General features: G+C 32.7%; 2 protein-coding genes across 2 annotated transcripts; one reads left to right on the plus strand and one right to left on the minus strand.

The window, feature by feature from the left end:
- Positions 1 to 536: 536 nt before the first annotated feature.
- On the minus strand, positions 537 to 3,634 carry LOC124835113 (replication factor C subunit 2). Its single transcript, XM_088104919.1, has 7 exons — positions 3,341 to 3,634; positions 3,148 to 3,254; positions 2,967 to 3,068; positions 2,297 to 2,492; positions 1,134 to 1,262; positions 867 to 1,061; positions 537 to 796 (listed from the first exon to the last, which is right to left on the minus strand). Exons 1-7 carry the CDS (start codon positions 3,491 to 3,493, stop codon positions 686 to 688), a joined length of 993 nt encoding a protein of 330 aa, XP_087961045.1. The 5' UTR covers positions 3,494 to 3,634; the 3' UTR covers positions 537 to 685.
- A 5,619-nt stretch (positions 3,635 to 9,253) lies between these two features.
- On the plus strand, positions 9,254 to 13,151 carry LOC124821060 (E3 ubiquitin-protein ligase At1g12760-like). The gene is made up of 5 exons (XM_047292870.2): positions 9,254 to 9,990; positions 10,838 to 10,957; positions 11,122 to 11,254; positions 12,199 to 12,363; positions 12,745 to 13,151. Exons 1-5 carry the CDS (start codon positions 9,446 to 9,448, stop codon positions 12,916 to 12,918), a joined length of 1,137 nt encoding a protein of 378 aa, XP_047148826.1. The 5' UTR covers positions 9,254 to 9,445; the 3' UTR covers positions 12,919 to 13,151.
- Positions 13,152 to 14,230: the final 1,079 nt, after the last annotated feature.

Here is a 14,230-nt window from a genome sequence, read left to right on the forward strand (position 1 = left end):
ACTTATTCAGATTGAAATTAACCTAAAACAAAAGTCTAATTATATATTCTAAAAAATTGATATTCTTTTCATGTTTGAAAAAAAGTCCATAAATTGACTTGGACCTACAAAACTTTTGTTAATATTTTGACCCTGTTGACTTTTGCAATGTTTGATTTTTTGGATTTTATAGACTTTTTTTTACCTCAACCAACGTGAACAAGTGTACAAGGGTCAAGTACTATGGAGGCGTACCAAATTAACAATTCTAACCATGTTGATGAAAGTGGGAGGGAAATTTATGGGTAAAACCTAAAGATCTGTGGGTACAATTTATTATATCTAAGTATAGATGTGGTGATGATGATGTGGCATAGCATAAGGCCTTGAATATTAATCTAACAGTAAAGATTTGTTGACTGCAACAAATGCTGTTCGTTCTTTTTCCTTCCCATAACCCCATTGTTAAAAGTAACTAACCCCTACATTCTTTTACAATTGATGTCATAAATAAGTACTATACACAGATAAAACATGTTCAAAAGTGACCCAGTTCATCCAAGCTAAAAACAACGTAGTTAAAGAAGGCGAAGCATTGATGTATCAATGGGCATCTGAACATAAGAAAATATAGCTACATCATTAGAACATTTTACACTATCGAAAATGTGAAAACAGTGACAACTCAGTTGCACTCAAGACCAGCTCATACAGCTTTAGCCGTCTCTCGAACTAGGGAAAGCTTAGCTAATAAACCACACAATTGAAGATAAGATCCAACACCATCACAAATTCTCATATGAGCAAACCCAGTTTCCTGCAATTTGAAGACTGTCAGTCAGATACTTTATGCACGTGTGTGTAAAAGCGAATAGATTATTAGCTACCTTCATGAATTCCAATTTCAGATACTCAGCCATATCATAGTTTTTTATGATACGAAAAAGGGTCGTGATGATATCAGTGGGAGAATATCCTAAATCATATAGTTGCTTGAGGCCCGAACAAGCATCATCAAAGTTCCCTTCAATCACATTACGTACCATATTTTTCACATGCAGAGGATGTGGCTGGTCACAAACCTGAAACCAACCATAGATTTCAACAAAACCAATGACAAACTGTGGAAAATACAAATCATGGTTGATTCTAACCTTAAAAACGTTTGCTTGGTTAACAAATTGGAATCCACTGTATGTTGCTTGCAAGTTATTCAATGCCTGCCTCATATCACCATCGGCAGTGAAAATGATGGCTTCAAGTCCTTCAGGAACGTAGGGAACCTTCAACAAGAGCACGACTCAGTTATACATTTCACCAATATTATAGAAGTCAAAATAGATGGCAACCAGTATTGTCAAATAGCAGCCATGGAGATGCCACAATGTTATGGCATGGTACTGTTCTCATGGTGGCTCATGGCAGTTATAATGACACACTCTAACAGGTCTCATTAGTGAGACTTATAATAAATTTAGAAATAAAAGAAAACAATGAAAAATAACTACAGTAGTTACTAAAAAGCAGATGTATTATTCTTGTCATTGCAACCCTGCTTCACCTATATAGTATGCAATGCCATGAACCATAAAAAATTGTGGCAAATAAAAACAGTTTTATAACCATAATGGTTGAAGCCTTGTATATTAGGCCGCCTTATAGAAATCTAAGAATGCATGCACAAAATCTCCCTATAAGATTTAGTTGCCATAAATTTTTTGCAACCCTTTCACTACTATATCACATAAAGACAGCAAAACTAAGGAAGCAAATGATCAAATCTTTAAGGGCATGGTTCTTAGTTAACAGTGAGCAGCAAATACATACAATAATCCTAATCAGCAAAGCCTCCAAACTCTTTTCTTTTCACTTTCTTCCCAACTATGCAACAATAATCATTATACAATACAGGATGAAAAATTCCCAGAAAGGAAGGAATGCAAAACAATAGTTGAGAAAGACTAAACAGGTCAAAGAATCAAAGTTAAAACCATGGATACATATACAAACAATCAAAAGAGAACATAGCGTTAGAATTACACGTCATAAGACTAGTGCAAGAAAAAACTTAACATAGAAAAGAAAACATGCAAAGGGGAACAAAACAGAAAAGAACTTTCTTCTAAATCAAGAACTCCGCTTTTGACACCGAAAAATAATTACAAAGAAACAGATGATGACAGTGGTGATTGTATTATTATACATAAAATGTGACATTTGCAATAATGACAGATAGTCAATCCTATGCTCCTCTGACATGTAGAAATACTACAAGCATGTCCTATGATAGTTGAAGGCAGAATGAACTTTGAGGTACCTTCTCGGCTTGAACCACAATCATGAGTCGACCAAGTATCTCTTGATCAGACAACCGTGAAAACCTCACTATGGCACATCTACTCTGAATGGGCTCAATAATCTTAGCCGAAGTATTGCAAGCAAGGGCAAAACGAGTAGAGTTAGAATATATCTCGATAGTCCTCCTCAATGCTTGTTGTGCTCCTGTGGTCATGCTGAATTGAAAAAATGAATTAGAGGGCAAACATAATAAGAGCAGACAAATTTCTTCCTTACCATATTACAAATGCAAAAATGTCCACCACCAAGACAAGACACTGTACGGATAATCTGTAACTTAATTAATCACATAATTCGGTGACCCTTACTTGTATTATTGCTTACCAAAATGGGATATGTTTGTCCATACGAAGAATCCATAATTCAAGATCCTTCACCTAGTCAATGGCTCTGACACCATTTATTAGATTGTTACATAGATAAACAATGGAGAGATTTGGCACTAATGAGACACGAATAAAAAACTAAGACACCAAAGCTTTTCTTATCCCTTTATAATCAATGCAGGAGTCCAACTCACATTTGCCTCCAACAAACTAAAACCTCCACTGGAGTAATCACAGTACATAGTGTTGATGTAGAAACATGCAAAAATTGGAACTAAAAATTAGATTATCATCAAAACTCACCTATCAGCTTCATCCAGTATTACTATCTTGTGCCTCCCAGGGGGAAGGGTGACTTTCTTCTGAGCAAACATCTTGATCTTGTTCCTCACAACATCAATTCCTCTACAACAAGAAGAAAAAGGATAAATTAAAAGAAAAGTGTTGCAATCAGAAGAGTGAAATGTGAAATCACGGAACAAACCTATCATCCGATGCATTAAGTTCAAGAACACCTTCCTTGCAATTTGGTCCGAGAAGCTCGTGAGCGAGGGCTAGTATGCTAGTGGTTTTTCCTGTCCCAGGAGGACCCTAAAATGAGACAATGAGAAATAGAATGAAAGAGTGACAAAGGAAAAACTTCAATTTAAGAAACCTAATGAAAGAAAAAAACTTACTGATAAGATGAGATTTGGCATGTTGCCATCACGAGCAATGACTTGCAGCCTGGAAACTGCGTCCTCGTTGCCGACTATGTCAGCGACCTTGTTGGGACGATACTTTTCTACCCATGGCACATCATAGGTGTGGCTTGAGGAAGACGATGACATGCTTTGCCACCAACAAACAAGGGTTTCAGTATACTGTTGCAAATGAAAAGAGAAAACCCTCAAAACCCTATGTCCCAAACCACTTTAAACTTTGAAGAATTGTGTCCCCATTTTAGAGGGAAAATCCCATGCCAGGGATTGGATTTGTTTGAGGAAAAATTCCAAAGGAATATTTTGTTAGAAACCAAAAATTACATGTTTTTTAATTCTTTTACTTTTAAAATATTTGTTTTATTATTTATATATTCAATTTTGTTTTTTTTTCATATACTAATAAAAAATAATAAAAATAATGAATAAATGTAGTGTATGATGAGTAACTTTTATTATGAGTTTTTAAATTTTGATAATAATATTCATATTCAATTCACGATGAACTTAAAAAAGTAATTTAAGTGTTTTAACGACAAATCTTAAAAGAATAGTTTTAAAATTTTATAAATTTATAATTTTGTGATTTTATATTTTATAATTTTATAATTTTAATTTATAGTTATATAATTTTGTAGTATTATAATATTATAATTTTATGAAAAAAAATCTATAAAATAAAAAGACAATTAAAATCTGAGAGTTTTATATACTGAGTTTTGTCAAATAAATTGTACTTGCTTAGAGCACCTCTGCTGCTAGGAGTCAAGATCACCTTAAGGTAAGTAGTCTGCACCTGCAGAAGGTATTGGACCCTTTCAATACCCAAAACTCTTATAAATTATTTGAAAATATAGAACTAAAAATATAGAAATAAATAGTTTTATAATATTAGTTAACTAAACAAATGATTAAATATATTTTTAATTCAAAATTTTAATGTAAAATTAAAAATTGTTATTTTTTTCAAAATTTTGATAAATCAAAAAATTTAAAGTTGTTTAATGGTAATAATTATATTCATTTATTTTTAAAATATGAGATCAAACTGCATCAAATTTTAAAACAAGAGCAAATTTCGTGATAAATTTAAGAATGAAAATATATTTTAAATAAAAATCTAAAATATGGTTTTTAAGCTAATTGTTGAAATAGATAATAGAATTATTATAGATAATTTAATGATTATCTGTGCTTTTGGACTGCTATTTTATTTGGTAGTAGAGTAATAGGTGTAATTTTTCGATATAAAGATTTACATAAATTAATGAAAATGAAATGAACAAAGATATTAATATATAAATGTATAATGACCAGATAAAAAGCAGTTGTTGACCAAGAGTGTGCAACTTAGCGTGATGAACTCAAGAACAAAATATAATAAACAACAATGGAATATTAATGTAGAAGGATGGGGAGAAAGTATATTTTGCATCCTTTGTTTAAGAGTATATTATGTATTGTGTCCATTCTACTTGCAAACTGCATTTTTATTATTTTTATTGTTCATAGATAACAGGGAGTTTTCAACATCTTATCTTTATTTTCCAGTAAAAAAATACCTTTTATTTTTATTTTTATTTTTATATTCGATGAATTTTTTTTTTATATTTTATTTTCATTCCATAAAAATTAAGTATATTCCTATCATATGTATTGTTTCATTTACTATTATAAATATTAACAAAATATTTTTTTACAGACAACTATAATAAAAAAATGTTATACTATCAAGTATTTAATGTAAAAAAAATATATTTTTTCTTCAATATCAAATATGAAGATAAATTATAATTATAAAAGTATTAAATAATAATCTAATAAAGGTCGAGTAATGATAAAAAGATAAAAATAATATATATATATATATATATATATATATATATTCAAGTTACTAAATTCAAATAAAATAAAAGTTAATACAATGATAAATGTGATAATGAGATATGTACGAAATATATTGAAATGAAACAACTATTTATATATTGTCTTATTCTTATATCTAATTTTAAAAGTAGAATATTATCTAAGTCAAAAAAGTTTCATTAACATTATTTTGGATTCAAATAATATCAACAGGTATGAAATCATTAATCATCCATTCTCAGTGATGAGTGTATGATAATTTGTTATTATCTATGTTAAAATAGTAGTGTTGTGTTAGGTTAGTCTAATTGAATTTCATAAAATGACTTAATTGTGAATTAATCCATGGTTAAATGGGATAGTCAGAAAATCAATGTTCATAATGCACAATTTAATTGTTTAGTTGAGAATTAATTTGCTGCTTAATTATTTTGATTTTGTAAACAAATTAGCTAATTGAAAACTAATCTCTACATTAAAAATTATAATCCAAAATATATAGTTTGTCACATTTAAATTAATATATATAAATTTGTTGCTATGAAAAATCATATCCAAAATAATCATCATAAAAAAACAAAGTTGAAGTTAACATATATATTAGTTTCTATTAATAAATATCAAAGTAGAGTTTAACTTTCCTTTTATCCAAGTTACACCTCATTCAAACATATTTTAATGTAATACTTTATCATCCTCTCCAATATGAGTTTTATTAAAAGCTTACTTAAATTATTTATAAGAAGACCTAACTTACAGTTATGTGAGAAAAAATTGCTCACTAATCATTAGTTTCAAGAATCGATTACGGCTTCTTCATTAATCTTTGTGAAGTAATAATCTTTTTTTTCTAAAATTCTTGGTGGGGTCTTTAAGCTAAAGTACCTTTACTTTTCTTGAATTAACACACCGAGTTAGCTTAAGAGACAAATGTATAAGTTTGATCATATAATTAATTGTTTTTTTTTAAAAAGGTAGTGATTGATATTTGGATTAATGATAAAAAAAAAACAAATAGTTGGACTTTGAATGGTGAAAGAAGTTTCATGTAAAATTTGTATGGGGGACAAATTAATTGTTCATACTTATGATATCATATTAATCACATTATGAGATATCATTTGATTGAGATGTTAATGTTGATTATGAACATAATATATAAAGACTCAGAGTAAGGATTAACTTTTCATAACTTCTATCAGAGGATATTGAAGTCAGATTTCCAAAATCATTCTTCTATCAAAGACCACTCTGACGAATAAAATAAATAATATAATAAAAGACAAATAAATGAATAAAAATGATTGAGAGAACATTCTATTTCTTTCTTCCACATTCCATTTCTTATTTTAATTTAACAACACTAATAATGTTATTAAAATTGAAAAACATGTAATCTTTATCTCAAATAGTCTATGTTGTTCATTTAATAAAGAGTCATGACCTTAGTCCAGTACTCAACTACACAAACATTTAATTGACCTCTATGAACATTTCAAATAATAATATTCTTTTTCACATTTTGTTTATAATTTTAATCAAATATTTTCATCAATTATAAACAATTAATATTGATTTAATACATTATTTGGTCACTACATTTAAGGATTTGTTTCAAAGTGATCATACATTTTAAAAAAGTTCAGTAAGATCACATATTTGGTTAAAACATGTTCAAGTCCTTTTTGCTCACGCAGTTAAAAACATAACGGTGCAAATGCCAACATGGTCAAACCTGAGTGAGTTGTGCATGATTGAAAGAACTAAATGCAGAGATAGAAACGTAAATGGCTGTCTGAAGAATTAAATGCAGAGTGAGAAAAACATAAATAGCTTTTAATAGTTGAAGAGAGAGAGATTGATGTATTGATTAGAGAGAGAATATTTCTCTGGACACTACCCAACAATGCACCAGTTTTATACACTCATCTCCAGATTCCACCCTATATCACCCTATATACTATTCCACTCAATAATAACTCAATAATGATATAATTTTGGAAACCCATAAAACTAGATATTTCACTGTTAGGACGACATAAATATAACTAAAACAAAGAATCATTGCTTATTAAAACAAAACCATGACCATTAGATGACCTCTTCACCTCTCTCATCAATCTTTATATCTTCAAAGAAAACTCCTTTAGCTTCCCTAAACCTATTTGAAAGACTTTTAAAATTTGCACAACGAAAACCTTAGCCTGTAACCCTTCACCATTCTTATAATCTACCCATGCAACCCTAAAATATCATTTGCATACTTTATCTATCAACAAGGGACATAACAACACATGCACAACAACAATTTCATGCCCTTGGTATTAACCATATTATGATTTCCCTCCCAAGGTAGGTACCATGAAAACCATTAAATGCCAATATCAAGAACTCCTTCTAACTCTCTGGATTCCAATGTCTACACTATACAGAAAGGAAATATAATATTTCTCTTCATCTTACATTGGCCCCACATGCATTGAAACTCTTCACTTGCAAAAAGAAAACATGCACTCATACCATTATGTGATAACAATATATTACTCAACATTTATATCACTTCCATACATTTAATACCCATCAAACATTCCATGCAATTACAAAATAATAATTTATTATACCCTTAAACCTATGTTGGTATCTCTATTCACAACCCATCACCAATGCACTCTATTGTCATATTTCACTCATACAACACGTTAACACTTCCTACTCTTATTTACATTCTTAACCTAGCCAACCCACGGCTACCCTCCAAAGATTTTCGATATGCACTTATCTCTTACTACAAAACCATATGCATTGTAATCCTTTAACCCGTGCATTCATATTCTGGGAATAACATCCCAAACCATCTTTTTTCCTTAGCAACCCACAACCTTCCAATTGGGTATACTATCTATCCACACCGTTTCTCAAGATTAACAAGTTTTAAAGGAAACACATCATGCTCAATCAATACATCAAAAAGTTAACTCCCCTTACTTGGGTTTTCCAGTGAATTCTTTAAAGGCCCCTTGTTCCTAGAAAATCCCATGACTGCAACAAGGGCCCCTGCACAACTCCTTGGTACTCACATTCTTCTCTCTATTACTCACTACGCTCATGGTGGAGGAAAAAAAGTGGTGGTTTCTATCTTGTGCACTATCTCGAGTTGTTCTGGAATGTAGCTTAGGGTTGCTTCTTATTTTGCACACAAGCCGCTGGAGGTCGCGCGTTCTTCCTCCCCTGATGCCGCCGTCGTTGAGGATACCCAGCTAGTGGCTCCCCCGGGTCTCGCCGGATTCCCTCCAGTGCCCACCAGGATACATCGGTGTGGTTCCCCACCGGTCTCGGTCTGACATTGGTGGCTGTTGGGATTTGCACCTAACTTACGTCATTTTAATTTTTTTTTAAAATATTTACACAGTGCAATCTCTTCAAACGTGTCACATATTCATCAAACTGCACAACTCACTCAGGTTTGGCCACGATGGCATTTGCACCGTTGTGTTTTTAACCGCGTGAGTGAAAATGATCAGATTGAACTTTTTTAACGAAATATGGAGTCTTATTGAACTTTTTTAAAAGATAGAATCAATTTGAAGCAAACCCTTAAAAGTAAGGACCAAATGTTGTATTAAACATTAATATTAATTAGGTTTTCTACTATCATAAGAATTGTTAAAATTTTCAAAATACTAGAGTAATATATTTAACGTTTAAGTGTGTGTGGTATTTTCATGATAATTACATGAAAACAGAGAAGTTTATAAAACAATTGTCAATCTTACTCATATAGAAAATAAAAAACTAAAAAAATTAATTTCATAAAATAGAATTTTCTAATTATTAAATATCTTTATTTATTTAATTTTCTATTTTAACTCTTCTCTTCTACCAAATAACTGCCTTATTCATCCATTAATTAAATAAAAGGACGCCGACATTTGAGACTTGAGAAGTTTCAAGAAATTCCCTCGTAAAAAAGAAATAAAACCCGAACTTGATCTGTTTAAGCGGGTAAAAGACGAATGCGCGTGACGAAGATAAAAACGGCACCGTTGTGATATCTCATAGACATTGAACTCTGAGAAAAATAATAGTCATTTAATTTCGATTTCAGATAATAGGTATTTCCATATTCACCCCCGCTGAATCGTCGATTTCTGGAATCCCTTGTTCTTCTGCACTGTCTCAGGTAGATTCAGATTCAGATGTCCTAAAGCGCCTCACATGGCCACGACAAGGTCACCTAACCATTTTTCCGAGGAAGGCGCCGATCCCACGCCGTTCCTCGGCGCCTCTTCCGATGACTCTAACTCCGGCCGCCGTCTCCTCCGCCGCCCCAGCCTACGCGAGGCGGCGCGCTTCCTTCGGCAGGCGAGCGGACGCCGACTGATGCGCGAGCCGTCGATGGTGGTGCGGGAGGCGGCGGCGGAGCAATTGGAAGAAAGACAGAGCGATTGGGCCTATTCGAAGCCCGTCGTAGTCTTGGATATTCTTTGGAACTTCGCGTTCGTCGCCGCGGCCGCCACCGTCTTGATTCTTAGTCGCAACGAGAATCCGAATATGCCCCTGCGGTGTTGGATTGTAGGCTACGCTATGCAGTGCGTTCTTCACGTCGGGTGCGTGTGCGTTGAGTACCGGAGGCGCCAGCGTCGCCGTGAACAGTCCAGCGCCGCCGTTGCTGTTGGCGGCAGCGGGGATTTGAGTTCGGCTTCGATGGAAGGCTCTGGACACTACGTGTCGTTGCCGCAGCTCGAGGACGATACTATAAGGTAAATTTCTAATGCATTTATTACTATATGAGTACTTTTCTCTTCTTTTTTCATTTCATATGCATTTATTACTATAGCGCTGGACTTATAATGAATTGTGTTTGCCAAATGAATTTAAGGAACCAGTATGCTTTTAATTGTTTACTAATGATGTAACTGAAAGTCGTTTAACTAATTTAAGTTTCATGATATACGTGGTTTAATTGAAAACTCTGCCAAACCTTCAGTTCACGCTTCAGGAAACCGCGGGGAGATTTTGGGTTTCTCAGTTGCTTAGTTAAAAAAGAATTTTGTCAGTTCAAAATATATCAAATGCTCTGATTTTCCGACTTTTTGTAATACTCTTGGATCTAAAATCTCACTCAAATTGGTTTGAGTGAGTGTGAAACGAATGATGTAACTTTGTAGGAATAGGTGATAAAAAAGGCTCTCTCATCTAATAATTGTCTGAATTGTTAGATACTAAAGTTTTTTTCTATCCACTCTCTTTAAACGGGTGGAAATGTGTATGTTTTATGTACAGACAAATTAGTAACACATTATGTTTGAGCACAGCAGTATGGTGGCTAAGTCTGGAAATCTAAATGATGGATGATTAGGGAAAAATTCTCTATTCGCCTGATATAATTTCCAGCAAGGTTATATGTGGGTCAGTTTGTTGCAGTTTGTTTTCCCATTTTCCCATTTCTTTTTGCCATCTCTTCAAAATAATCAGAAGGTAAGCTTGGAAAAATAATACAACATGTCCAATATTTATTTAGATCGGGAAATAGTACCATCAATTATTAATTCATTCATCATTTTTATTATTTAATGTTATGAGTTTTTATGTTGTTTCCTCAAACAGTATGGCCAAGCATTTGGAGTCAGCCAACACAATGTTTTCATTCATTTGGTGGGTTGTTGGATTCTATTGGATATCAGCTGACAGTGAAGCTCTGGTCCAACATTCTCCTCTGCTTTACTGGTTTGTTTCTCTCTCCCTCTCTCTCTTGTCTTGTATCTGACTCGTGTGCTTGTGCAACTTGTTCATACTTCTGTTATTGTATTTATGTGTAATTTATTTTCCTTTTTGGAAAACCTACAGTTATTTTGGTTGATTACCTTTGACAAATTCTACTTGCTTTGCAGGTTATGTATAGCCTTCCTGGGTTTTGATGTTTTCTTTGTCGTTTTCTGCATTGCACTAGCATGCATCATTGGTATAGCTGTTTGCTGTTGTCTTCCATGTATCATTGCACTCCTGTATGCAGTTGCAGACCAGGTACATCATGGTGTCATTACTGGTTCTTGTTTGAGTTGGTATGGATGTACGAATCTATCACCTCAAGTGTTCATGTCCTTAAATTTCCCTCTACTTATCAACATTTATCTACCGAGTCTTTAAAGAAAATTAGTGATATTTATGGCTCCAAATGTTTGAGTTTTTGAATTTATTGAAGCTAAATGAAATTGAAGGATGCACATAGAATACATATAGATTTTCTATTTGGTAGAAAGAGACACATATGCTAGCTTCTAGGATCTATTTTTTGTAGATCAAACGGTGTTGGATGTGAAGGAAAAACTGTCTTGTGCGGACAAAATATGTGAAATTTTTAATTTTCATTACTGTTGCTAGTTTTGGTGGGACTTTAATAGGACTTGTAGTGTATAAGATTCTTAGCAGAAATTTGGAATGGAATATGATTGCGACACATGAAGATTGATTTATTATGCCTTCTATTTACTGAGTTCCATGAATTGTTACAAAGGAAGAACTGTGTTTGTTCTACTGTTTAAGGTGAATAACCTAGGCTAGCCCATTGTATTTTGAGCTGGATAATGCTATTTGACTTTCTGAGGGAGTTCTCACCCGTAGCAAACCAGAAGCACTGTTTGACTCAGTTGTGTCTCTTACCTGATCTTCTAGACACTAATTTTTGTCTCTTTTACTAAGTTTGGCACGTCCTGTATATTTTTGTTTTTTAGATAACATTTTATCCTGTGATTTGTATGCTTCATCCAGGTTGACATTGTTGGCCTTTTAGGATTTGTGAGGAGTAAAACTTGTCATATGATTACTTTCCTACAGCTTGGTTCATTGTGAATATTTTATTGATTCTTGAGTATTTAATTGTGATAATTGTTGTAATCTAGTTATCTAGTAATTGTACTGTTTCATGTCTAATCTCTTTTTTCTCATTTGTCCGGGATTAAAAAAAGCAGGAAGGGGCATCAAAAGAGGATATTGAGCAATTGTCAAAGTTCAAGTTCCAGAGAACCGAAATTAATGAGAAACTTGCTGGGAATACACAAGGAACTGCTGGAGGAATAATGACTGAATGCGATACTGATTCTCCCATTGAACATGTTCTTTCTGACGAGGATGCGGTATGCTGCTCATTTTTGTTGTGTTGGCTTGGCCTTTTTCTCCCTTTCCGTCGTATTCTTTTTGCTCTGTCTGTCTTTTTCAATATATTTCAAAGGGAAATCCATGTTTGTTCCAAAACAATGGCCTTATTATAAGCCATAGCACAGAGTCGTTTTTTGAACACATTCCCAGAATGGAGAATCCGTTATGTATTTATTCCGCCTTCCATCTCTTCCTTTTTGGCCTTGCTTTTCAATCTAATTTTATGTTGGAAGGAATTCGACAAAATGGTTCCAGAAAATGGTAGATAATTTTGATGAGATTGATAATTTGCTTTAGAAAAACTGATTGCACCCTCTGTTGTGCGGCTAATCTGAAAAATTTTGGTTTGCAAACTGTAGGAATGTTGCATCTGTCTTTCTGCTTATGATGATGGCGTTGAACTTAGGCAACTTCCTTGTGGCCACCATTTTCACTGTTCCTGTGTGGACAAATGGCTGCATATCAATGCTACTTGCCCCCTGTGCAAGTACAATATCTTGAAAAGTACCGGTCACGGTCAAGACGAAGTTTAGTCAGAAAAGTTCTAGCAGCCTGCTGGGGAAATTGCATATCTTTTGGTTTACAGTATATTAGGCACAACTTGTTCATATAATCCAATACAGGCCTTTATTGTAGTTGCTGCTGCTGCATACTCTCGTAGTGATAGTTGTTTCGATTATTCTTCGTTTTGAGTGGCTTCTTTCTGGTTATGTACATCTGCTCATTGTATACAGTAAATAATCATCTCGAGGCAGTTTGGTTGTCATTTTTTGAATATTTTTTATCATCACCGTTCTTTGAGAGTATACTGTCTTTTATAAACATAAGTATGTCTAGGTGTACCATTTGATAACGGTAGGTTCAACCTACCACCTTCTTAGTCACTGATTTTCTGAATTCAAATTGAGACTGTTGCAAGTGTTAGATTATTTACCACTATCTCGATTGGTTGCTGGTTCTATTGCTGAAGAGCAAGACCAAATAATGTGTGACTACAAAGCTGAATCTGAGGAAGAACTTTTGGTCTTTGAAAATTTGCAGCTCCTGTTTTTGCTGAATCACTACAGTTCAGAAGTTCGAATTATGGTTTTGCGTTCATCTGATATTGGTGGCTTGGTTGTAGTTTTACACATTCCAAATATGGTTCATAATGTTTCTTACACAAACATTCTGGGAGAAATTCGAAGGGTTTAGGTTTTGACATCAGTTTTTATTATTGATAATGATGGGTGGTTATATGTCTATTACGAGTTTCGAATATGTACATGTGTGGTACATTTTATGTTCGTGAAGAAAATATTAAATCTAGTGTTCTACAAGAAAATGAAATTTTAGTCAACCATACGTCGTGTAAATTTATTATGTTATGATTTAAATAAAAAAGCTTTTTGAATGAAGAGATTTCATAATTTTGTATGTGAAAATTATAACCAGACACTTTTTATATAATGATTTTTTTACTGTGATAAATGCTAGTTATAAATATAAAATATTAAAATTTTCAATTAAAAAATGTCTTGTGAATTTTTTAAGTAATAATGTTGACTATATTGACTTAAACTTTGATTGTTCTTCATTTTAACAGAAGTTCAATAAATATACCAGCCATGTAACGGCACAAAAATACCTAAATATCGATACATGAGTGTCAATGTAATTAAACATTATATATATATATATATATATATAACCATAACTGTATATTTAAAAATAATATTTTTAATTATTATTGCTTGTAAAATGTTTAAAATAACAAAATGTAAAATGTAATATATTCTTCATTCAAGTATGAATTTAATATTGTATAGATATTTAAATAAATGTATTTTTATTATGATTTATTTC

This window comes from Vigna umbellata, chromosome 1, assembly GCF_029865625.1.
Source record: "Vigna umbellata cultivar VRB3 chromosome 1, Vumbellata_1.0, whole genome shotgun sequence".
Taxonomy (NCBI): Eukaryota; Viridiplantae; Streptophyta; class Magnoliopsida; order Fabales; family Fabaceae; genus Vigna; species Vigna umbellata.

What these genes read in the sequence shown, in the direction of transcription:
- LOC124821060 (XM_047292870.2), top strand. Translation starts at nt 9,446, where the DNA reads ATGGCCACGACAAGGTCACCTAACCATTTTTCCGAGGAAGGCGCCGAT. An exon ending in TGTATGCAGTTGCAGACCAG is followed by an intron (nt 11,255 to 12,198) that starts GTACATCATGGT and finishes TAAAAAAAGCAG; the next exon opens with GAAGGGGCATCAAAAGAGGA. An exon ending in TTCTTTCTGACGAGGATGCG is followed by an intron (nt 12,364 to 12,744) that starts GTATGCTGCTCA and finishes TGCAAACTGTAG; the next exon opens with GAATGTTGCATCTGTCTTTC.
- LOC124835113 (XM_088104919.1), bottom strand. Translation starts at nt 3,493, where the DNA reads ATGTCATCGTCTTCCTCAAGCCACACCTATGATGTGCCATGGGTAGAA. An exon ending in TGCCAAATCTCATCTTATCA is followed by an intron (nt 3,255 to 3,340) that starts GTAAGTTTTTTT and finishes GTCTCATTTTAG; the next exon opens with GGTCCTCCTGGGACAGGAAA. An exon ending in CTTAATGCATCGGATGATAG is followed by an intron (nt 3,069 to 3,147) that starts GTTTGTTCCGTG and finishes TTCTTGTTGTAG; the next exon opens with AGGAATTGATGTTGTGAGGA.